The 25698-nt window shown below is 40.0% G+C and overlaps 2 protein-coding genes across 4 annotated transcripts in view; one reads left to right on the plus strand and one right to left on the minus strand.

Annotated features, from left to right (window-relative positions):
- The window catches only part of phactr2 (phosphatase and actin regulator 2), a 42552-nt gene that overhangs the window by 11313 nt on the left and 5541 nt on the right, over nucleotides 1-25698 (minus strand). Inside the window, exons 1-5 of one of the 3 annotated variants that reach the window (XM_087850120.1) lie at nucleotides 12570-12814; nucleotides 3033-3218; nucleotides 2116-2190; nucleotides 1733-1873; nucleotides 526-774 (exon numbers count right to left, since the gene is read on the minus strand). In XM_087850120.1, coding sequence (XP_087706246.1) covers nucleotides 526-774; nucleotides 1733-1873; nucleotides 2116-2190; nucleotides 3033-3218; nucleotides 12570-12612 — 694 coding nt within the window. In that variant the 5' untranslated portion in view covers nucleotides 12613-12814. Of the gene's footprint in view, nucleotides 1-525; nucleotides 775-1732; nucleotides 1874-2115; nucleotides 2191-3032; nucleotides 3219-12569; nucleotides 12815-25698 lie in introns of those variants that run through there. The other 2 variants (XM_087850121.1, XM_087850122.1) reach the window with 2 other exon arrangements.
- Nucleotides 23886-25522, plus strand: LOC148099903 (uncharacterized). The gene is made up of 4 exons (XM_087850480.1): nucleotides 23886-24416; nucleotides 24571-24726; nucleotides 24992-25084; nucleotides 25211-25522. The coding sequence occupies exons 1-4, from the start codon at nucleotides 23970-23972 to the stop codon at nucleotides 25520-25522; spliced, it is 1008 nt and encodes a 335-aa protein (XP_087706606.1). The 5' UTR covers nucleotides 23886-23969.

A 25698-nucleotide genomic window follows, 5' to 3' on the forward strand; every position in this document is an offset into this window, starting at 1 on the left:
ATTTGACAAGTGCAGCACAGACACACACACATACACACAGGAAGCAGGGGGATGATCATGCCCTGGCGTCATGCTAGTGAAACCACACAAGCTCGTCAGATTGCTCTCTCTCTTTCTTTTTAAAGTGGCGATGCTACACTGACCTCACTCACTTTTCTTGCTCAGCCCCTCTGACACACACACACACACACACACACTGCAGACATTTCTAGAGTTACACATATAAATCTTTACTTCTGCTTTCTTAGAAAACAGGCATATATCATAAATGAAATGCTTTTTATAAGGAAAGCACATCGTGAAGAGGGCGAAAAGGGGAAATACTATTTTGCAACCACTTGACAGAAACTTCAATAACATTTGCACGAGTGCGCACATAAAGCCATGCTTAGAAGGAACAAACTGCTTAATGGTGACTCCTATTTCACTTCCAACAGTGAGAGAAGGGCATTCTCCATGCGGGAATGAGGGAAGGGATGAACACTGACAGGCCAGCTGGTTTCGGTTCTAACTATCTGAACTTACCAGTCCCGCGACCAGTCGTGTTAGTGTTCCGTGGGGGGTTAGCTTTAGCTTGTGCGGACGACCCAGTCTTGACAGTGGTTTTAGTTGTCTTTTTAGCCCCAGAGGCACCATCCTTGTGCTTTGCCGTGGCTGCGGTGCCAGCGGCAGGTTTGGATGATGCGGGCGGAGTGGCGCTTGGCTGTTTTTTAGCTTGAGTCTCTCGAGGTCGCACCTGATTTGCCCGGGTGTTAGGTTTAGTATCAGACCTTTCTAAATAGATGAGAGGGAGTAGGAAGGAAAAGTGCAGCAGTTAAAGGTTAATATAAAGGCTGGAAGCAAGATAAAAGTTGCTGATCTGTGCAAACAGATGCACAAATAGAGAGGTGGACAAGCAGAGACAGAGGAGAAAATGAAGGATACAGAAAGTGTATGACAGAGCTGATGATGAAGGGCTCTTGTACAGCTTTTCCAGAGAACTGATAGATAATATGTACCCATTAACCTTCCCAGGCTCCAGGGTAGGCGATAGTATGTGTGTTCAGTTGCTGTACTTACAGAGTTTGTTGCCTTTGCCTTTCTGATTATTGACAAATGAACAAACAAATGGCTACAAGTTCAATGCTAACAGGGTTGAGTTGAAAACAGCACAACACTTAAGCAGCATCAGACACAAGAACAGTGGCCTGTCTCCTCAGGGAGAGAGAGGCATTAGGGGGAGAAGATACAGCTCTGTTCAAACTGTGAATGCCTATTGCAGGCTGATATAATGGGAATATCTATCTGAACACATTAGACCCGCTCATTGATCCCACAGCGAGTTCAATGTCAACCAGAAAGCTGCTGCAGATACTAATGCATTCCACAGCCCAGAGGAAAAGACATCAAAGCACCTAAAAAAAGCTACAATATTTAGATCCAGTATATAAAAATGGAACAGTTCAAGGGCCGAAAAAGCCCCACATTCCACAAAATGTGAGTTCTCTGTAGAAGAGTAAAGTTTTCTCAGCATTTAGCAGGTCTCTAGCGACAACCGTTTCTTGCTTTAATTTTCAAACAAATAACAACAATGCATCTATATATAATTCTTCAATATATGCAGGTGGAAGACTGTTACCCTGGGCTTGTAACTTCAACTAGTACAGCAATCTGACGGTTAGAGACTCCAACCAGCCCTGGATTACAGGCCAAAGTATGACAAAGGTTATATTGTGACTGGTCCAAAGGTTACCTGGTTTCTCCTCAGTTCTGACCGGCCCGGTGGCCTGTTCTTCCCGCAGTGTTTCTTGAGACTCAATGTCGACTTTGACTTTTTCTGGCGTCAAACTGGATGTGGCATGGCCGTTCAGATTTTCACTGATGACTGGTTCATCTAGGGGAGAAGAAATAAAAGCTGCTTTTTAGTCATTTTCTTCATCTCCTGATATGACACAAAAAACATGTGACAAAGTGAAAAGGCTTTGAAGTGTAAAGAACAATAAAAAACATGTTAAGATGTGTCTTACAAGGTGAATTGCTTTGCTCTGTAATAAGTAAATGTCATAATTTGGGAAAGAAGAGGTGTTCCATTCAATGTGTTCTTGAGCATGGATTTGACTGAGACATAGGACAAACCTTGGTCTGGGATGAGAACTCCTTTCTTGATGAGCTCCTCCCTTGTTTGTCTAGTGGAGATTTTTCTCTCTAGAACTGAAAGACCAACAAGCTCAAGTTCAATATACTTATTCGAACACATCAACAACACAATGCCAAACCATATTTTACAGTTTGCAACTGCATGACGTTGAAATAAGAGACGGGGTGACGAACGGGCCTGCCTACAATCCAGACCTGTCACCCCATGTAAACATTTTGCACATTAAGAAAAGAAAAATGTGACAAAGGAGACCAAATAATGTTAAGTAAACGAAATCTTATATATAAACAACTGTGTGAATATATTTTATACTGTTTTCTAATAAATGTGGTGTTTAAATTACTTGTAAATCACCACAATCTGCTTTTACTGACATGGAAATGTGGTTGTGTACTGATCTCAGACCCTTCCCCCCCGAAAACTTTGACACCAATAAATAATCTAATTATAAAGAAAGAAGTTCTACTTCCCAGTTAGCACCTTATATATCCCCTACCGTTTTCTAAACTGTCCCGAGCGCTAGCATTGAAGGGACACAGAGGAACACAACTTTCATACAAACACAGGAAAAGCAAAAGATAAAACCTAGCAGCTTTCAGGAAAAAGAGTCTCTGGTTTTTGTATTTACCTCTGTCTCTCTTTATTTCTCAGCCAAACCCCTGAGGAATTAATCAGCAAGAACCACAAACAAACCATTCACTCTTTTCCTTTTAAAGCTCTTCTGGGAGCAACAGTGCTCCATTTCACGCGTAATGTTCCACACAAATCCAAAAATGCAATCTGTGATATTGACCAGACACTTGATTGAGGAGAACAAATCAGAAGCGACTCATCAGCTTGTTGATACAGTGTCATTAACATACACATCCACACACGGACACACAAGACGTCCTACCTTTTGAAAGATCCTGGAACTTGTCGCTGGTCTTCTTCTTCCTCCACTTCCAGGGTTTGAAAAGTTTGCCCAGGGTTGACAGCTTGCCTCGCTGCTGCCGTGGTGCATGGGCATTCTGGGCATTGGCAGAGCTGTCCACCGCCACGTCGCAGCTGGCCAGAGATGTTGATTTCTCCAGTCCCTCAACTAGAAGACACGCAAGCAGAAATGCATGTAAATAGGAGAAAAGGAATATCAGCGTGCAACCCAGGCAGGGCCCTTCTATTTGCATATTATCCATAAGCCTTTGCAGCCTTTCTCTAGGAGAGCTGGTCTCTCCTACAACGGATATGCAAAGATCATCCTGCCATCTGGGCACAGGAGATTCTTATTCTCAAGACCAACACTTCCAATTTAAATAAAAATAATAATACTGGACCTTAATTTCAGTCAAACTAGTTTCTTTTAACTCCTTCATACTGCACAATACTGACAAGTATAGGCCATCTACGATGTACACATGTGTTATATGTTATAAAACAGATTTTTCTGCCTTTCTAATACTCCTTCTTCTTCTGTGATATACTGAACAGCCTGAATCCCACCCTTCAAATTACTCAACTGAAATGATCCGAGAAGGTGAAGGACCCTCTTTACTTGAAGTGCTCTCAAACATGTGCAATCATCTGACCCCCTTCCTTCAGGTCAAAGCAACATGATGCTCAAAATAGAGTCATAGCACTTAAGATTCATTTTTATTCCTGTAGCCATTTAAAGGACGACAGGAAAAATGGCTCTCTTAACATAATGGAAGCTTCCATAAACCACAGTGCACTTTATCTGGTTCTATAGTTTGCATTTTTTATGTGCAGGATTATAGCGGTGTTTATATTTTCGGTCTGTATTTACTGGAATTGTGTTTATATTTTAATAGTGTAGTGTTATTTAGTATTATACACATCTCTTTAACAAGTGATTACTGGTGTTTACTGCCGAAGGCTTGTTCCTGTCAGTTTCACGATAACGCCTGCCTATATTATCAGGAAACTAAAAGCTTTAAATGAAGACAGATCCACACACGTTTTTAAGACGGAGTCAGCAAGTGTTAAAAAAAGCTGAGAAATAGTCATATTTGTCGCGCTCTACAGGTCAGTCAGGGGCGAATATTTGTTTTTAACAGTATTTGCAGTGCGTGCGCTCGTGTGTGTGTCTTGGCGAGATCCCTGTCCTCCCACAGCTCCTCCTCTTCCTGCTGAAAGATTAGAAGCGCTGTGAAACTTCTGGGATAATGTCGACAGTGTGTGCAAGTGCGTGTGTGTGTGTGTGTGTGCAGGAAGCTTACAGAGGAAAGAGAGGTGGTGTGTGTGATTCCTCAGATTTAAGCAGAGGAAGGCTTTTGTTTTTGCAGCTACGTAACACTGCTGAATCACCGCTGACTCTATGGAGCCCAGCTAGCGGCAAAAGTGTATCATTTTTTCCGCAAAAAACCTTTGAGTAATTTATGTCTTTTTTCATATTGGCACTCCCGAAGAAAAGGTCAAGTTATTGCTGCTTGGAGGAAATGAAGTTCAGCGATGTGGAAGTATTTGAAGGAGCTGTGTGCTTTTAGCATAGAAGTGCTCTTAAATGACAGAACAGCCCCAAAACTAATACAGAAGAAAAGAATAAGTGTAATGTAAAGAACTTGTCCTCGTTGAGGCTTGAGATGTGCTACCATTCAAATACAAATTTTCAGGTTTATATTGTGCCATGCCTTTATCAACGCATGGCACAACATAGAAGAGCCGGCTCCACGGGACAAGACTCGGCCGTCCATCTGCATCTAAAGGGAAAAGGTCACTTTTTTGAGGATGTCAATGGTCACATTTTGGCCATCTGTGTCCACTGTGGACGACCATCTTTGAATAGAGGTGGTGGTTTATGACACCAACTGACTGCCATCTCAATCCAGTTCTGAGATCCCTTCCCAGATCCCTTGACGCCCATTCACATCCTGGGCCATTTGACCTCAGGAAATCACGTGATAGGGTGGGGTTAAGCTTCACGATGAGCTCACCCGAAACCTTGGCTGATTGTGACCTACACTCGTTTTCACACCTTGGCTCGTGTGATTAGGTCGAGGATCAATAGGGGGTCCATGACCATCTCAGGGACACTCCCACAGAGCTTAAATCTGGGACTCTCCACCAACTGACCCTAGAACTGAAGAAGCTTCTCGGATGAGAGGTGAAACGTCTTCAAGCAACTTAAAGAAGTCCAGACACTTTTCTTTCCAGGCTCCTCAGACTACGATGACCTGGATGACTGAGAGCCTTCACAGACACTGTGCTAAACACTTTATTTTTATTGTATTAATATATTAAAATGCAGTCAGACTAAGTAATAATAGATGTTCGGAACATTAATCAGCCATATGCAGAAATTAAAAGTAATTACAAAACATCATACCGACAATTTGCATTACAAAAAAAAGCCTGGCTCAAGTTCAACTTCAGCTGATATGTCTTCAGCACAATACTTGGATGTTTTTCACATGAAGTCATGGTGGTTGTTTTCTCCAATTATGTGGACAGCTTCAATTAATTCTGAAAACATTTTTTAAACAAAGGAAAAAAAACCTTCAAAAGATGCAAGATTAAGTGCACGATCCAGGATCCTGGTTACACTAATCCATAACAATTTGTATTCTGATCGGCAAGGGGAAATATACTCATGAGCGCAACCTACATTTGTTGACGTGGCAGCAGCCTGATTTAGAAAACTAAAAAAAAATACAGAATCATCGCAAAACCTCAATAGCCGAAAGCCAGGGACTCTCATGTCATCTGCAAACTGAGATAAACGCAATTATTCAAGGGAGACGGTTTAAGGGAATTCATTAATTCATTCTTTCAAGTGCATTCTTAGAGAACTCTTAAATTCGCAAATGCTAGCTACACATGGAGGCAATCATTATGACTGCTCAATAAAAATAATAATACTTTCCCACTTAGCTCATGTCACTCTAAATACCTGCTGACAAGAAAACAATAAAAGTTGGTTGAAAACAGAACAGTGCAGTGTCAGTACTGTTTAAGATGCTTATGCAGCCCCATTGTCAGCAAAATCTGCCAGATTTCCACCAGACCAAAGCTTAAAAAACACTCAGCTTAGCTGACCAGATGATCCAGATGTTCATTTTGGCAGTAAAGAAGTTAGGTAACCATTTCCCTAACAGCAACTAAAGTCACTCAGTCAAGCATTTCCTGGCTAAGCAGATCTAGTGGGTCAAATCCATTTCATAACCTTCAGTTCAATTGAAAACTATCAATACCCTGATGATTGGTTGGCTCTCACCAGCATTGACAGATAGCTGATTCGCACTCTGCACAGATGGACATGGGCTAAAACTGATGAGTATAAACTATCTCTGACTGCTGCTTACTGCTGATGAAGGATCAATGCATTCTTTATTCACACGCTGTGAGTAATTAAAGTCTACATAAGTGCACTTTTTTTTCTCCTAGTGTTGTTTATTTTCACACGTTGATGAGAAAGTCTCTCTTTTCCCTGCATTACTGAAGCTAACATATATGTGCATCGATCAAAATATTTGTTTGAACACTGTCAATTAAATATGATTAAACCAAATTCACACAGGTTTACAACTAACAAACTCTTAATATCTAACAAATAATATCGAATCTTCTTATTCTGTCTATAAATTTAAAGACAGTTTTGCAGGTTTTAAAGCATTTGGTGGTCTTCAGCAGATCTAAACTGAATAAAGTAGGATTATTATAACAAAAAACTGATGTGTCATTAGCCTAAAGTGTAAAATGAGGGTCAGATAGTAAGAAGTAATATAACTAGAGCAATATAACCATAACAAAGCACTCTGCTTTGTTGAGGAATGCTTGTAAAATCATAGTTTCATTATTGCTCCCAACAGTATTGTGATCACCTTTATCACATCGAGTGCTCAAGGACAAACATGTACATAAAAACAATGGCAGTAAAGAGTGAAGACATGGAAAAGTGCAGCACAGAACCCCCTACAACTCCCCTCAGACCAATGTAGCACCCTCTTTTTGCACACACACATACTTTGCATACACACACTCATTTCCTGTTCCTGTGTTGATATCAAATCACAACAATAGGTGCATTTCAGCAGCTACTCTGTACCGCTAACGATGGGAAAATCGGTAACAGCGATTATCATCACCATTAGGCCAACTATCAAACTTCCAGTGGGAACCAAACAGGGACAATGGATTGACTGACTACTTGCTGAGAAAAGAAAATGAAACGAAGAGGCAAAAGAAAACTCACTGCTTAGTTCAGAGAAGAAACAAAGCAAATCATCAAAAGAGATTCATCTGCTTCCCATTTTTTGGAACCAATTGTAATACAGTCTTTTCAAATTCCTGGTTTTACAGTTATGTAATTATCATAAGGAAAGGGGAGGATTTGAGATTCATGCTGTGTCATGTAGCAATACAGGAAATCTAAAGCCTGCATTGCTGTGACACATGCATGAGGTGCTTACACTTACACTGAATGTGTTCAACGGCAGAGATCTCACAAGTACAACAATACGTCATCTTTTCCAAGAAAATTACACCTACAGTTAATTTATTGTTCTCACCTCACTCTGCAGAAATTCCAATCATTCCGTCCCCCAAACAACTGACCAGAGGCTGATGCTTGGAGGCGGGCAACCGTTAAATAACTCTTGAGTTCCATCTTTATGTATACGACTATTATCGACATTTAAAGAAAAAAAAAAACTTGGCGATTTACTGTAGCTACATTGTAGTGGAACAGAAAATAGTGAATATACAGTCAATATTAGCTACTTTAACAATTTCTCCACAGTAATTGAACCTGCAGCTGCAGGGTTGTTGTTTGTTCTTTAGTGAGAGATTACATGATGGTTGATTATTTTATGTTTTCACTGGGATTCAAAATGTATAGGAACCAGTCCTAAGGGTGCACTGTTTCGGTTAGATGGCACTAACAAAAATACAGAGGTGGCGCTAGAGGTGGAGCTGGACTTGACGGTGTTGAAAATGCTAAGATTTTTACTGGGAGTGGCTAAGAGGGAAATGATTAGAAAGTATATCAGAGGGACAATCCAGCTTGAGCTGTTTGTAGACAAGATGGGCCTGACACGTGCAGGGAAGGGACACTGGACAAAGCCTGTTGAATATGGAGCTGCCATGCAGACAGAAAAGAGGAAAACCACAGAAGAGTCATGGGTGTAGTGAAGGAGGACATACAGCGTTAGTGTGACAGAAGAAGTTGCTCGCTTGTGTGCGAGATGGAAGCTGATAATCTGTCAGTGAGCTAATCTGGCAACTTCTAAATAAAACGGCTAAAAAAAGAGGACGATCTCATTTATCTGTACTTGTCTCATTTCAGCACAGTTTGAGAATTTCTAGGTTTGTGAACACTGTGACGGAACCTTATGGGACTAGTGATGTATACTATACCAGCGGTCCCCAACCTTTTTTGCGCCACGGACCGGTTTATGCCCGACAATATTTTCACGGACCGGCCTTTAAGGTGTCGCGGATAAATACAACAAAATAAAACTAGTACCGGTACCGAAAAAAAAAGATGATTTATTCATAACACACGTGAAAAGACCCAGGAAAACCAAGTTAACAATAAAAACGATAACAAAATAACGCTGAAAACCGATAAAAACCCTGAAAACTATACATTTCACACCTGAGCCTCAACTCTCGTGGACCGGTACCAAATGACTCACGGACCGGTACCGGTCCGAGGCCCGGGGGTTGGGGACCGCTGTTCTATACTGTATACTGTAAACTGGGGAGGCAGTCTTTGGGACTCTATCGCTTGTGTTAGTGCTGCTTTTTTTAGCTTAGCCTGTGCCCCAGAAGACACAATATATATATATATATATATAAAACTTCTTTATTGTGAAGTGACACCGGGTAAAATTAAAACAATATATGAAACAACATGAAAACTCTCCACTGCACCCACTGTATGTGCTTCTTTTGCTACTTTTTAAATGTTTGATTGTTTATTTCGCACTTGTTCCTCTTTGTGGTGAACACCACAGTTGTCCCATTCCTGTTCAAGCCCACTGACACGTCTACATAGTGAAATATAACGGTGACAATGTTAGTTTACTGTATGTGCAGAAATAATGCTCAACGACTGCTACATCAAACACAGCAAACGTTTTAGCTGTTCATTACATTACACAAACAGATAAACACTAACCACTGCCAATCTTATTTGCCAATAGGTCGAACACTGTCAACAAGGTAAGTACTAACAGATAACAGCTTTAAACATGTTGACTTCTTTTCAACTAAAAAACCTTTTTTTTTGTTTTTTTAAAGTCAATATTGCCAGGCCTTAATCTGTTGTATCTATTAAGAAAAATATACACCATCATAAATCAACAAAATCAGATTTTAGGAAACCAAATCAGAGGAATTAAGATCTTCAGTTCATCAATCTGCTGTTTAACAGTAATACATTTTATGCTGTCAGTATTTGTTGTAACTGACAGTTGCTTTAAAATAGTGCTGTATTTGATCTCTTGAAATTAAACTGTGTACCTCCTCTAAATCTCAGTTTAATTCCAGGACGTTGTTACACATTACAGATGCTGACTCGACTCCATTGTTCCACACTGAATTTTACACTGAAACAGCTGAAATGCAATGTCATGCAAAATGGGTGAGTCAGGATTTGGATATTTTGCAGCTGGGTGGGATAATTAGAAACAACTTCAGAGACAGCAGACGACCAAATAAAAGAGTCTTCAGTTGCCAGTTGCCTTGACAAACTGCAAAGTCTTATATGTATCGCCTGATATAATATTTAAGGGTAAAAGAGATGTATTGTGACAGAGCCAGCAAACTCTTTTCAGACGTTATTGCCTGAACATGTGTTAAGGAGGAGGGAAAAGGGAGAGGCTTCCTTCCTTCACTCCAAGTCACCGGGGAGGGAAGAAGCAAGCGTCACAAACAGAGGAAGAGGGATGAAGGGGGAGAAAGAGGCAAAAAGAAACAAAGGGAAGAAGATGAAAGAGGGGAAACACAGGGGAAAAGGGACACTGAGGTGGGGCATGAGAAAATGTGGGATTAAAGAAGGAACAGGGAAAGGAAGAGAAGAAGACAAGGCAACAAGAAGTGCTGGACAAGAGTGGAGGGAGGGGCGGCGCTGGGCTCTGCAGTTGTAACACTTGGGTCATTTCTTCCAAATCTTGCTCCAGCAAAGGCTGGAGAAGCATTATAGAGCTCAACTCATGATACTTGCACGACTTCAAAGCTCAGGCTAAGTCTGGACTAACAGAGCAAAAAGCAGTCAAACAGGAAACTGACCATGTTTTAACTTTGATAGAGAAGCTCAGAGATCTCAGTATTATGTTAATGATCTTTCAATAAGACCCTGAGAGAAAGAATTCCACTTCTGCTCTTAGTGCTGTAGATTCAGCATTTAAAGCACACCACATCATTATGAAGTCGTAATGCAACCATGCAGGACGTATAGATCATTATTATAGCCACCAGGTTCCTTTGCATGTTGACTAAAGTGCATTACAGTTGAGTCTGAGTTTTACTTTAAATGCTGACAGAGCCATAAAACAGATTTAGTTTTGTTTTCATCCAGAGTCATGTGTCTCATCCTCTACCTCACTGCCTTTAAGCCTTCCCATAAAAAGTGTGATTGAACGTGAAGTGCCTACCTTTATGGCTCAACGAACCGACCAAGGACTACAGATGGAAAAAAAGGCTTTGATTGTAAAAACAAAGCATTCGGGTTCAGTATTTGCCAGTGTTGCATATGAAAAAAGCTGATTAAAATGACTCTGGGAATTAGATACACAAAGAACTCCAACAGATTAACCAATGAACAATCAGTGTTGCAGTTCAGTATGCAGATGAAAGAACACAAACTACTCTTTTTGTTCAATCTGTAGATCATAATAAGCTTCAATGTCATTATAAAGCTGATAAACACTTGATGGTTAGACTGTTTCATTTAAGAGTGTTTTTTCCTTTTCTTTCTATTAGTTTCAGCTTCATAATCTTCAAAATCTGCATGATTCCTAGTTTGAAATGATAACTTCACTTTTTCAGGGCCTTTGGTGTTGCCCCTCAGACTGCTTTGAGCTGATAGGAAGGCAAGAATAACCCAAATGACCACTTGTTTTAACTTCAAGTATCTAAAAGAGCATCTCTAAAAGTACAACATATGCAACCTTGCAGCAGATGGGCTACAGCAGCACAAAACCACACGGGGTGCCACTCTTACCAGCTAAGAACAGAAAAATTAGGCTCCAGTTTGCACAAGCTTACCAAGAGAAGATCGGACACACATTAACTGGTCTGAAGACGTTTTGATTCTGATCGCAGGGGTAGAACTTAAAAACTATGAAAGCGTGGATACAGCCTGTCTTGTATTAATAGTTCAGGCTAGTGACAGAGGTCTAATAGTGTGTGGTATAATATATAAAGCATGCCCCGCTGCAAAGTTCAGATCATCTCAAGATGATTTCTTGAACATGACAATGACACTGTCAAATGGCCTCCACAGTCACCAGATCTCAACCCAACCGAGGTCTTGGGACACAGTGAAGCAGGAGATCCACATCACTGACAAATCTTCATGATGACTGCATGATGCTGTCATGTCAATATGCACCAAAGATATGTTTCCAGCACCTCGCTGAATTTATGCTACGAAGACTTAAGGTAGCTGTAAATGTAAAAGGTGGTCAAATCCAGTACTAACATGGTGCACCTAAAAAACTAGAAAGAAATCTGAAGAAGTCTTCATTAAGGAGATAATTAACTCACTAAGGAGTTACATTAATCCATAATTTAAATAATAACCGGTTTAAACGTAGCTCAGAACTCCAGCACTTCTCATTTATCCAAAATTAATATCTTCTGTAAAATTGCATTTCCTGCTAGCTCTTCATAAAAATGACCAGGCCTACTTGTTGACTCACTGAGTGCTGCTCAACAGCTTCGTGACTGTATTTACTGTGCTCAGATAGTCATCTCAATCTGGGGTCTACTGTAGGGGGAAATGGTTACAAGTTTAATCTGCGCTCCTTTCGATCATCTCGACCAATGTCAAGTTGACTGCTAAACACATAAAGTCTTCATTACCTAGTTACAACAAGCCAGCCTTTTAAACAGCTCTTGGGTTATACAACACTGCATCCTGTTTTAAGACAGGCTGTTTCACTAGTTTTTCTTTCTGCTATACAACAGTTGGGTGGCAGAGCCAGCGATAAATTTAGAAACCCCCTACACACACACACGGCGTAAAATGATGCAAGAATAAAATGAACACACATCTATTTAGCAAACTTCCACTGGCGTTAACGGTATTTAGCGCAGCGCTTTGTTTGAACTGTGTCGAAGTTATGCGACAGAAATGTGAAAGAACGAAAACAAAAAAAGAGAAGACTTCCTGAATAAAGATAGCGGATTGTGTGTGAGAGAGACAAGAGGAAGGGAGACTGCACACTGCACGTATTCACACACACACCACATGTACACACACACTCACCGCTTGCAGTCTGAGACACGGCAGACACGGCGGTCTGACCCATATTCGGCTTGAGCACCGGGCCGGACCGGGCCCCCGAAACCGCTATCACGGCTCTCTATCTCCGCATAAACCCCGTCCGCCGCCGCCAAGCGAGTTCATTTCAAAAAAAGAAGTTTTTACGCCGTGATGGCTCAGTCGCTGGAAACTTGGTTCACTCTCTCACTCACTCTCTACTACGTCGTAACGTCGCCTCCCTCCACCACCTCCTCCTCCTCCCCTCCTCCTGTGAGCGGCTGAAAATGCCTCTCATTCCTCTATGCAGATTAGGGACGCTGCTGGGGTCAAAGGGCGAAGGGGTCCGACACCCTCAGCCGCTGGTTTACATCGGCCCAGCCCAGATCACGAAATGATGGCACTAACCTAGAACTGCGCTCCAGTGAAACTTGAGGTGAATGTGTCTCAATTATCCTACATAACTATTTTCCCAAACCAATATTGTAGCCTACACAGCTTTTGTTAAAATTCATATTGTAACTATTGTATCTATCTAACTTTTGTGTATTGTCTCTCTTTTTTTTTTTTTTTTTTTTTTTTACCACATTATGCAGTCATTTGCAGTATTATCACACATGTATCCTTGTCACACTTACATGTTTCATGTCGTCAAACAAATTTTAATATTAGAGAAAAAAATAACGGCAGTAAATACAAAATGAAGTTTTTTAATGGCAATTTTATAGAGTATTATAATTATTATTGGGCAGCACAGTGGCATGGTGGTTAGCACTGTTGCATAACAAGTTCCTGGATGCAATTTCACAATTTCTGTATGTTCAGCCCTTGGTCTGTTTTTCAGACATTTGTGGAAGAAGACATAGTTTTAAAGAGCTCCCTGAATTTGAGCTATCATTCTACTGTCACAACAAGTCCATTTGTGAGATTTCTTCCATCCTAGCTATTCCACAATCACTTGTAAGTGTTACTTTATCAAAGTGAAAGTGTTTCGGAACCATAGCAATTCAGCCACAGATTGGCATACCACGTAAAGTTACAGAGTGGGATTACCAAGAGCTGTGCGTAAAAGTTGCCAACACTGCTGACTCAATAACTGTAGCGTTACAAACCTCCCTTGGCATTAACATGAGCACAAAAACTGTGCACCAGGAGCTTCATGGCATAGGTGTCCATGGACAAACAATCACGGAAACCCATTACACTTTCTTAGTCCAATAAGCTGAGCTGAATAGGTGTAAGGTGTAATGTGTAGGAGGCCCAGTACGTTTGTGTATGTTGTGTATTTGAATATAAATATTTTAACTTGTTTCTCCATCTGTGAATTCTTCACAGAGCAGGCTGGAAAACGTCTCCAGCTAATGCTAAGCTAATGACAGCAACAGAAAACAATTAGAGTCAGGGGTGAGAAAAGCTGGTATCATGCAAAATTATGTCTGGGCGTGCACAATAAGTTGTGTGTTGCAGCAGGGCATTTACCTTAAATATTAAATCCAATTTATTTCAACCTAGAGTACTTCCCATAAATGGGTGATGTGGTGGCATGACCTCATTAGAGCCTTTCACATCCTGAAATTTGACTCCGCTGAAGGAGTCCTGTAAGTACAAAATGGTCCGAAATTCCCCCTGTGATCATCGGCCATCTCTGACCTGCAGGTTCCTCTAAAGCCTGAGGTTTGAGATTACAAAGGAGGCTGAAGCAGGTATTAAATCCAAGGGTTAGATTATCTTTTGACCTCAAATGAGTGTGCTCTATAAATATGTATAAATTCTGTGTGTTAGTTACTCAAGGATCACATTTCATGATCCAATGAATCTAAAACCAGGTAATTCCAAAGAGTTATGACAGATTTTCTTTCTAATGGATGTGCCTGTGAATTTTAAGCAAGTACAGTGTTTCTGGAACTTGTGATGGGTATTTTACAATATTACCCAATATTAAAAATATATAACAAGAAACAAAAATATAATAATAATGGCATTAATAAGTTGCTGCATTGCTAATATGATATGTAGTGTACTTACTGCACAATACGTCATACAGTATCATTTATAACTTGTGTGGCAGTGGATATCAGTTGTTTTTAGACCAAATTTAAGGTCCTCCTTAGCAACAAATCCACTCACATTGTATTTTATAGTCACACTCTCTAAATATTATTTTATTGACATTCCAGCAGCCCAATAGTACCATCTAGCACAATAATTAAACATCTGAGAGCCTATCTCAGAAACCAGGCTTGGGAAATGACAATATATTTAGCTTACAGTCTATAATTAATACATAAATGAGCTTACAGTCCGGCTCCAGAGGAAAAGCAGTAGGCTTTACCCAGTAGGCAATTTATTATTAAAAAGGAAGATGACAGTAGTGAATCTTGAACCAACCCAGCAGTGAGTCATTCAAAAGAGCGCAAAGTCAGTCAAGTGTTGTCATTAGGTGCTCTACTTGCAGCACACACAAGTAATATCTGTTTAATATTAGACACAAGAGCACACATCACTGCTCAGTGACAACTGTGGCAAACTGAGTCAAACGCTGCCACTGACTCTCAACACGAGAGTCAACTAACATGTGTGTGTATGCATGTGTGACTGTGTGTGTGTGTGTGTTTGTGTTTATAGAAGAGAAAGCGCAAGAGAAAGAGAGCTTTGGCCATCATTACTGTCAACACAGTGTCAGTTGAGACCTTGCAGAACACGGCTTGACAGAAATAAGCCATTAGTACACACGATCCCTCCCACTCTACACACACAAACACACACAGACACACACAGCAGCAGCATGAGCAAATTAAACTTGCCTGATCTGGACACGAAACGACTTTCCATTTGGGCCAAGACTGCCATCTAGTGTTAAGCAAAGTAAGCATAAGCAAACTGACTTCAGGTTAACTGGGAGGTGATTTGTCACAAAGTTGTTCTTGTTCCATTCATAATTCTGTTTCTATGTGGCAGTGCTGCCCTCGCTCCCTGATCCCATTTCCCCATAAGTCATTAAACATGCAGTCCTGGCATTTAAGCAGCCACAGCACAGAGAACATTGTTCTTAAGGATTGTGGCAGAATGAGAAATAAAGCCAACATTGACCTTTAAACAAAACTAATTTTGGAAGTTTTGTTACAAAAATGAAGCAGTGTATGGATTTTGGGTGTGTGTGCAGACTCACTCACCACTTCTTGTCTGCTCTGATTCAATAAAACCCAAATTACCTGCCCTTTGATTGTGGCTTATTTCAACCTAACTCTAACTCAGTTCTTAAGGTGACACAGATGCCATCAAGTCCAAAGAATATGTGACATTTGCTTGATCCACCATATTAACAAATGACCCCTTTCAATTGCTTTTGTGCTAGTAGCATGCAATGTTACCATTCAATATACATTTAGCTTTGGAGCTGCCAAGTCAACCACACAGTTATGGGGCTGTCATTAGCGAATCAGATGGAAATGGATAATTGAACAGGAAGGAAGCCGGTAAAGAGGTGGGAAGATAAAAACTGAGAATGAGAATGGAAGTACTTAGAGAGGTTAACAGCAGAATATGACTATGTTAGCACTTACTGGGAGGTAATGTCATTTACACAATGTACTCGCAACACATACTGAATTTGGAGCACATTTACACGTGTTAAAGGACAGAGATAATACCACTGAGAACACACACACACTTATTTCCAGACAAGACAGCACAACATTCAGTCTCAGAGTCTTTTCACTGGTTCCTTCAGTTCCCATAATCCAATGATTCTTATGTTTTTGCCTACACCACATTTTTTAAATTAATTATTAACAGTGAAAAAGATCCGTGTTGCATTTCAGTTAAATGTCAGCACAATAGCATGAGGTAACTTTTTTCCATAGATAAATGATATTCATTGAACAGTATTTTCCATTTGGTCATCCACCCAAAGAGGCTCTATGCCCCACCAGTGGAACCATCCACATAGATTCAGAATAACTGAAATAATGCACAGAGATGCACATATATGGACTCTGTCCAAAATGGATCAGAGTCAGACATGCATTAGCTAATTAGCTAAAAAAGAATGAAAACTGAGCCAAAAAAGATTTGAAGATAATGAATCCTTATCCGAAACAAGCTTGATTTCAGCTCATCCCAACAAAAAGACATGAGAGGTCTAAAAGGATAAAGATGATGTCATTTTAAACATTGACTACTGAGTTTATTGTATGTGCGTGGTTTCATGGTTACACACAAGGTTACATAGATTAATGTTAGCATGTATGGTGGGATTTTATATTTTAATGTACGCCTTTATGCATTTTTATGTATAGTTATTTTTAATTCTATATTTTCAAATGGGTGTCTCTGTTCTCAGTGCAGGGCAATTTTCATTTTTGAATTTCATGAGCTTTATCATTCACTGCCCATCTGCCTTAAAACACACACACACACGCACGCACGTACATGCGCTCACACACTACTTGGGTATCATTTATATTGATGCACAGAGTCTTGACCCTGCCTGAAACCATCAAGTACAATTAAGACACCATGATGACAAAGAGTAGAGCATGTGTTGCCTCTAGAACCAGACAGACAAATATCAGCTGACAATAGCAGACATTATGTATGTTTCCAATAGAGATGCCCTCATCCTGATGTCACACCAGCTGGTTTATTGACCACCATGTGCACTTGAATTCTGGAGTCAGAAGTGACCATATTTGGATAAGGTGGAGCTGGTGACCCTGGAAACCTGATTCGAAGTATATACCTTTCTTTGCAGTTTAATACACACTTACTGATGGGATTCATTTCAAAAGGATCACAAGTTCACTGAAGGAGTGAGTTCAGACAATGAGATTATATAGATTTTTTTTTTTTTACATTATATTGATTTAGTGTTTCATGAAAACAGTGATTTTTTTTAGTGACTCTATTTCAAGGGATTGCGAGGCACCTCTGCAGGGGCTTCACTTCTCTGGCCTGGTGGCTATAGTTGTACTTTTTCTGTTAATGCTAGGCCTTCAGTGCTGCCACTTTCAGTTCTTCAGCTTTAAGTGTGGGGTTTCTTTGCTTTAATGTTTGGTTTTATGCAAGTATCACTAACAAGTCAAAGTGTCAGTAACCAGATCTCAATCAGACTGAGTTCCTGTAACTTGTTTCCAAACTGCTGGCTTAATCTGAGCATCCCATAAACGCCCGCATACATACTGTTCCTTTTTTCACCCGTAGTTATTCTGCCATAGGCCTCGTCTCCTGGGGGCTTCCCATGACACAGCGCTTCTTCCTCATCAAACTCTTTCCACTCTCTATTCATACACCACTTTGCATTTAACCATTAGTTATTATCAATCTCTTGCTCTCCTCCACAACATGTCTTTTGTCCTGTTTCCCTCTCCTCACCCCAACTGCTTATGTCAGATGTCTGTCCCTCTGGTTCTCCTGGTGGTTTCTTCCTCTTAAAAGGGAGTTTTTCCTTCCCACTGTTGCCAATCGCTTAGTCATTGGGGATTTGTCTAATTGTTGGTGTTTTCTCTCTATTATTGTAAGGCCTTTATTTTACAATATAAAGGGCCTTGCTGTGATTTGGCACTACATAAAATGAACTGAACTGAGCAGTGAAATGACCAAAATATGCCATGAAAGCACACTGAAAAAATGGGAATTGGCAGGCTTTTGAATTTGCACAAATGAATTTAGTTAATGCTACACAAGCTTTTTATGTTTCTCTTATTTACATTATTGAATAAAGTACCATTTACATAATTATAAACAATACTGAAACTACTAATTTTTCTTGCATTGATATAAAATGACTAAATTAGTATACTAAAACCATTGTAATCATGTTTGACCACCAACGGAAATGATGTAATATATTCAAAGACAGCAACTAAATATGATTGGATAATCACATAAGCGCGGCCTTTATACAACAACATTATTCAAGGAGAGAGCAATTGACCGCCATATTCTGGAAGACTGTTAAGCCACATGCAACCTTTGGCACTGCGTTAGTGGGCATACTGAGAAGGTAAGTAAATTAAATACATTTGTTTTACTTGGGGATGTTTTCACAGAATTATTTGGTTGCGTGCTGGAAAAAAAGTTATCTGTAATGCTTTTCATACAGCATGCACCAAAATGCACTTGTTTTTTCCTTTTCTTTTTACACTGCTAGCTAGTGTTGGTATTAGCTACATGACGATAGCTGAAAAATAGTCTAACAAAGTGCACATAGTCGGGAGAAAGCGGCTGTTATCGGTCGGATTTGGAATGTGGCAGAGAACACTGGGTTGTTAGTGGCTTAACAAGCTCATGAAATCTCACCGAGAGAGCGCAGTAGTGTTTGTGTTACACTGCTAGTCATTGCTACAGTGGCTAATTGCTGTAACCGTCAGAGTTTAGCAAGCTGGGATTGCCACTGTGAGATATGTTAATTCTGGTGGCTGACACACAGCAAGTCATAACAAGAATCCGTCCACACGTACACAGATATTTTTGAAAATGGAGATTTCCCATTTTAGTTAAAAAAAAAAAAAAAAAAAAAATCCCATCCACACTGCAGTTTTGAAAAAAATTTCTCCGTCCACATGTAAACTCAAATGCTGTCAAGAACCAAATCCTAACAGTGTAGAAATGTTGGTTAATCAGAAGTCTAGAAGCCTGGGAGCGGAAGGAGTAAACAGTTTTGTATACTCACAAAACTTTGAGGTAATTCTGAAAAGTTTTTGTGTTTTTTTTTTAGAAAGGCAGCTAATTTTGTGTTACCTTTGAAATGATGAAGGCATTTGAAATGTTAATAACTAAAGACAGTATTTTGGATTTTGTGTCTCTCGCTCTCATAGCCAGGTTCACAACGCTATGAAATACGACTGGTGTAGACTCACAACTGGGGAATGCACAAAATTCATACAGCATACAGAAATTTAATAAAAATAAAATGTTTTCGCAAAACCGACTACAAAGTTGGTGTAGGTATTTAGGTTGTGAGAGCGTCCATGTTAAATGTATAAGTTCACCCTCACGCCTGTCTTTCTAAATGGAGGCACAGTAACTGCGTATGTATATGTAAGTGTGTAAAAACTGCAAACAGTAAGATTAACAGCAACAGTATTTTGTCAGTATCCGCTACTGAAGAAATTCATCTCACAGCGTGACGTCTAAAAAGGCGTTGCGTGAAAATCTCAGTTTTCAATGATACAAAGTCCCGTTTGTGTGGACGAAAGACCCAAATGCACAGAAAAAGCTGCGTTTTCAAAAATACCTGTGTGTGTGTGTGTGGATGTAGACTTAGACTTGGGTTTAAGAACCTTTGCCCATGAATGCGCAAATCATCTGTCATAGTCATTGTTTTAGGTGAAGTGCCCCTTACTTAACTATTATCTTAACTATTATCTGGGAGCATGCTCCATTTGTTCAATGGAGCATGCTTCCAGCACCCCAAGAAAAGCATGGTCAATAAACAGTGGTTCTAATTGTCTAATTAAGTTCTCGATTGTGAATTTTCCAATACTGTCCAAACAAAAGTTACAACCTTTCTGTTTTTGTTTTTTTTTGTTTGTTTGTTTTTTTTTGTTTGTGTGGAACATATGTGAGCTGCTTCTCAAAACATTATGTATAAATGAGCAAAAGATTGGCACTTTAATGTTCTGCTTGTTCGGAATAACTTTTTTAGTAGAAGTTAATGTTGTTTGTGATGGTGGCATTTTTTTACTTTTATGATTACACATGTCTGGAAAATGAGGTTATATTCTTGTTATGTGCAATAACATCAATGTTATTGTATACGTAGATTAGCATAAAGAAACAAAATAAATCGTGTGTGTGTGTGTGTGTGTGTGTGTGTGTGTGTGTGTGTGTGTGTGTGTGTGTGTGAGATCTCTGAATCTGACGTAATCCTCTGGATATTGAATGATCTGACTCTTGATTATCTGTGTCTTACAGGGTTGGGTGGTGCTGGGAATGTGGAGTTGTAAGGGGTGCACAGAAACGGTATCAAGTCGTTCCAAGCTTTTGCATCACTACAGATTAAAACATCCACATTTTGGACGTCGTTCTCACTTTCCATGTACATACCTGCATTGTCCATGCACCTTTAAAACGTGGAATGCCCTTATTGTCCATCAAAATAAAATCCACAGCACGGGGGTCACTACTAAAAAAAAGGCGATTTTCAGTTGCCACCTTTGCGAATGCAATGATTTAGCATCAGAGCGTGATTATTTTGCTCACATATATGCGCATCTTAAAAGAAATGAGACACTTACTTGTATGTTTCTAGGCTGCAACTTTAAAACAAACATTTACTGTACATTTAAATCACACAAAAACCGTAAACACAGACATTATACACCAGTTGATTTTAAACAAGGTATAGTTAGAACAGGATCCGCACCTACAAATGAATTTGAGGAAAATAGTCAGGAGTTTGTAGAGCAGTTGGATACTGTCATTCCTTCACATGGTCAGTGTGATAGTGAGGACTTGCAAAAAGTCATAGAGCAAAGATTTGCAACTACTCTGCTAAAGCTGGAGCATTTGGTCCATGTGCCAAGCACAGCTATTGATGTATTTTTAGAGGAACTCTATCATTTGATACGGTCGGCACCTGTACCATTATCCTGTGATATTGTGACGAATATCTTTAATCAAAGAAACCTCCCCATTGATAAAGATCTCATTACAGAAACTATTAACGCAGTTTTTTCAGGTAATCCTGTACTAAGGTCCATACAAAAGGGTGGTCCGCTAAGCACAGCATATCTGCGTAAGCAGTATTACAAGGAAAATTTCTGTGTTTTAGAACCAGTTGAATATATACTTGATGCTGAAAAGAAACACAGTTTCCAATATGTCCCATTACTGAAATTGTTACAGCAGCTGTTGAGTAGAACAGATGTTGTTGATGAAGTTGTGAAATGCCATAAAAAACAGGTGGGAACAGACTCTACTGGGTCATATCATTACAGGTCTTCAAGTGATGGTTCCCTATTTAAGGAAAACTTTTTCCTTTCTGGAGAAAATCTAAGGATTTCCCTACGTTTTTATGTGGATGACTTTGAAGTCTGTAACCCCCTTGGTACCTCACGGAAGAAACACAAGCTTTGTGCCATTTATTGGGTTTTGACTAACTTGCCTTCAGGATCTCATTCCTCCTTATCGTCCATCTACTTGTCAGTGTTGTGCAAAACCACTGACGTTAAAACCTATGGTTATGACAAAATCTTGGAACCTCTTCTACAGGATCTGAAAACTCTTGAAGAACATGGCGTTTATGTTCCACTATTAGGAGAGTCAGTTAAAGGTACAGTCGTAAGTGTAATCGCAGATAACCTTGGAGCACACAGTGTTGCAGGATTTATGCAAAGCTTTTCTGTAGAATACTATTGCAGATTTTGCACAGGGAAGAGCAGTGATATTCAGCTGTATTCTGTAGCGTCTGGTGCTTTCACACTAAGAAGCAAAGAGCTTCACCAGGTCCATGTCAAACAAGCCCAAGATACAGGTACAGGCTGTTGTGGAGTGAAAAGAGAATGTGTCTTCACCAAAAATCTGTCCCACTTTCATGTCATATTTGGTTATCCGCCTGATCTTGCTCACGATGTTTTTGAGGGTATAATCCCAGTAGAGTTGGCTCATTGCTTGACAGTTCTTATATCAAAGAAGTTTTTCACTTTAGCCGACTTAAACAATGCGATTCTGAAGTTCCCCTACAAATGGGAAGATAAGACAAACAGACCTCATGTAGTGTCACAAACTTTCTCTAGCACCAAAACAGTTGGAGGAAATGCGCATGAGAACTGGAGCTTGCTCCGGTTCTTGCCTTTTTTAGTTGGATCACTTGTGCCTGAAGATGAGCCTGCATGGCTTGTTCTCATGACTCTGAAGGATATCACAGAACTTGTCGTGTCCCCTGTGCATAGTGATGACTCTCTGGCTTTTTTGGAAAGCAAAATTATAGAGCACAGACAGCGATACCAGGCATTGTTTCCTGATGTTAAGCTACTACCAAAACACCATTATTTGGAGCACTATCCACAGATGATTAGGTTTTTTGGTCCAGTTGTTTGGCTGTGGACAATGCGTTTTGAGGCCAAACACAGCTTTTTCAAGCAGGTCATCAGACACACAAGCTGCTTTAAGAATGTGCCTCTCTCCTTAGCCTCAAAGCATCAGATGATGATAGCTTACCATCTAAGCTCCCCATCTCTTGGCAAGTCTGAACTAGAGGTCTCGGCTGTATCAACTTTTCCAGTGGATTTGCTTAAAGAGGAGATGGCTAGAGTCATTAGGCAAACATTCCCTGACATTCTAGAGATAAACCTTGCACAGTGTGTGACAATAAAGGGCATAACCTATAGGAAGGGAATGGTACTGGCCCACAGGGCAGCTGGTGGGTTGCCAGAATTCTGTGAAATAAACCACATCTGCATTGTAAACCAGAGCATATTCTACATTGTCAGAGAGATTGGTGGCTGGTACAGGGAGCACTACAGAGCTTTTGAGCTCAACCCAGTGTCTGCAAGAATATTCACTCTTGTTTCACTCCGTGAACTCCTTGACACTTATCCACTGGTTGACTACAAGATCGGATCAGTCCGCATGGTGACTTTAAAAAGGCATATAGAAATAAAAGGTGTGCAAATATTTGTAATAAGTTCAGTCACACGTATTTCACTAGATACGTTCTATCTTTTTTTTTTTTTTTTTTTTTTTTTCTGTATATCTGACCTTTTATAACTGACTGATATGTATGGGTAACTGTATGAAGACTAAACTGAAAAAAATTATTCTTTCTGGGTGTCTGATGTGTTGTTTTTTTTTTTGTCTACAGAATAGCTGCTTGAAATGGGGACCCCTGTGATCCTAAAGATCATCTTGACTGATGGAACCTGTCAAAGGCTCACTCTCTCCAATGGACCACCTGAATCAATTGAGGATCTCATTGTTGAAGTCAAGAGACAGTGTGGTCTTCAGGGCAATTTCAGACTTCAGTTTATGGATTCCTTGTTTGGGAATGAGTTCCTTAATCTTACCTCAGTTTCAGAAGTGGCAGACAGAGGGACTCTTAAAGTTATTGACATGTCAAGACCCACCACTATGCAGCATGAGGATTATATCATTCTTGAACCTGTCCAGGACTCCGAAGCCCTCAGCTGTTCCTCTGTTAACGATTCTTCGTACCTGTCTGGTGGATCTGTGGACACGGATGTGTTGTCATCAAGTGAGTCAACAAGCTCACGATCTTCTTGGCCTGCTGTCTTTTATGTGCCCAAGTTTTCGTATGATGCTGAATTACAACTTCAGCAGGCAAAAATTGCGTACAATCAGAATGGAACTGCACTTATTCCAGATCCCAAGTTGAAGTCAGCCATCCTTGACGGTTTGGTGCAGGAAATTGTGAAGTATAAAGTGTATGTCAGTGATAAAGAAATGGATCAAGTTGCTCAGAGTCTGATCAAGAAGCATCCCTGTCTAACTGAGACAGGCTCCAACACTGGATTTGGAGGATGGAAGACCAGTTTAAAATATAAACTCTCAAACTATCGCACCCAGCTACGAAAACTGGGCTGCCCAGAGGTGACTGTAAACTCTCTAAAGAACAAACCTGTTGGAAGATGCAGTGCAGCCTTTGGTGTCAAAAAAGCAAAGAGGGCAGAAGTTAACTTTTGCCCAACATACCCACCAGAAGAAACTGAGGAGAGCCTGGAGGCAATGCGGAAAACTTTACTCTTGGACATAAAGAAGAAGAACAACAGAGAGTTGGTGAAATTCAAGATGGAAAAGACTTTTGCCTACAGAAGACATGAAGTTGTTCGTGATGCACCAATGGTAGAGGCTTTCATGGCAAGATGGCCTGCTCTATTTGATGTCCATGAGGTAAAGTTTGACTCATACCGGGGGTTCTTGAAAGAGGTGTTAAGCTAAAATACTTTAGGCACATTTAACCGCCCATTTCTTCAGCATTGGTGATTGTGGCCTTCTTCCTGGTGTTAAACATTTGAAGCTCACTCTTTTGTGCTGATGTTTTCAGATCAATGCTGAGTTTAAAAGAATTACCACAATCCCCCTTCAATCAAAGTTCCTGTCTCAGATGGATCTCCACTTAGACAACCTGGTGAAGTTGTTCAAAAGAAGAGGAGGACAGCTTGGACAAAGACTGAAAAAAATTGTGGCACAAATGGATAATGTAAGTGATAAAGCCTTAACAAAACTATGACCCCTTTTGGACAAAACTTTTAATTGGTTAAAAATTGTAAATGTTTTTCCAATGATAAATGCTCTCATTTTGTACTACTTTTACATCTGCTTGTTTTTGTTTTAATCTTTACTTTGTCAATTTTATTAGTATGTGTGCCTTTACTTTGAAAGCATTCATGTAAAGTACAGTACTAAAACCTAAAATCAATGAGAAGGGCTGACTGAAAATACTAATCACACAAATTTCATTTCAGTGTGAAGATGTTGATCCTCGACGTGAGTGTGTCATTAAGGGAGTGTGTATCTACATGGGTGAAGATCCTGACAACCTTATCCGGGAGTATGTGGTAAGTACTTGGGGGTATTTTTTTTTTTTTGGGGGGGGGGTGACTTTCACCAGTACATCATATTGCTCACTTGCCATGGATTGAGTAACATGACTTCTTTTATTTTATTTATGTATTTTTTTACAGGACATGGATGAAGACGCCATCAATGAGGCCATTGAAGACACCACTGTTGGAATTTATCTTCTTAAAGAACAAGCTTCAGCAGATGAACAAGAAGACATTGGAGTTGTCCTTGAAGGCATCAGGGTGGTGAAGAATTTGGATAATGTAGCATTTGCTGTGGTAATGCTATTTGGACTCATGTATGCACTAAACCTTGCCTACCCTGCTGACCTCCGCTACACCTTTGAGGTTTTCCAGAAGGTTTTCATGGAACTGGATGGAGCTAAACTCTCCAACAAAGTTCTTGCTCTCAAAAACCGTCTGTTTCATTGAAGAGTCAAAGACTGCACTTCAGCAATTCTTTACTGAACACAAAACGAAAAACTGCAATGTTATACTGCTGATACTGTTTGTTTGGGGTTTTTTTTGTTGTTGTTGTTGTAGTTGTTTTTTCTCATGTGACTGCACTTCAAGGTGACACTTTTTTTTTCTCTTTTCTTCCTCTTGGT

The sequence above is a fragment of the Neolamprologus brichardi genome, chromosome 13, assembly GCF_056152115.1.
Source record: "Neolamprologus brichardi isolate AB-2024 chromosome 13, ASM5615211v1, whole genome shotgun sequence".
Classification (NCBI taxonomy): Eukaryota; Metazoa; Chordata; class Actinopteri; order Cichliformes; family Cichlidae; genus Neolamprologus; species Neolamprologus brichardi.

Excerpts from the sequence above, each read along its gene's own strand:
- LOC148099903 (XM_087850480.1), top strand. The coding sequence starts at position 23,970 with ATGGATCAAGTTGCTCAGAGTCTGATCAAGAAGCATCCCTGTCTAACT. Across the intron at positions 24,727-24,991 it reads TTGTGGCACAAATGGATAAT|TGTGAAGATGTTGATCCTCG; the intron begins GTAAGTGATAAA and ends ATTTCATTTCAG. Across the intron at positions 25,085-25,210 it reads ACCTTATCCGGGAGTATGTG|GACATGGATGAAGACGCCAT; the intron begins GTAAGTACTTGG and ends ATTTTTTTACAG.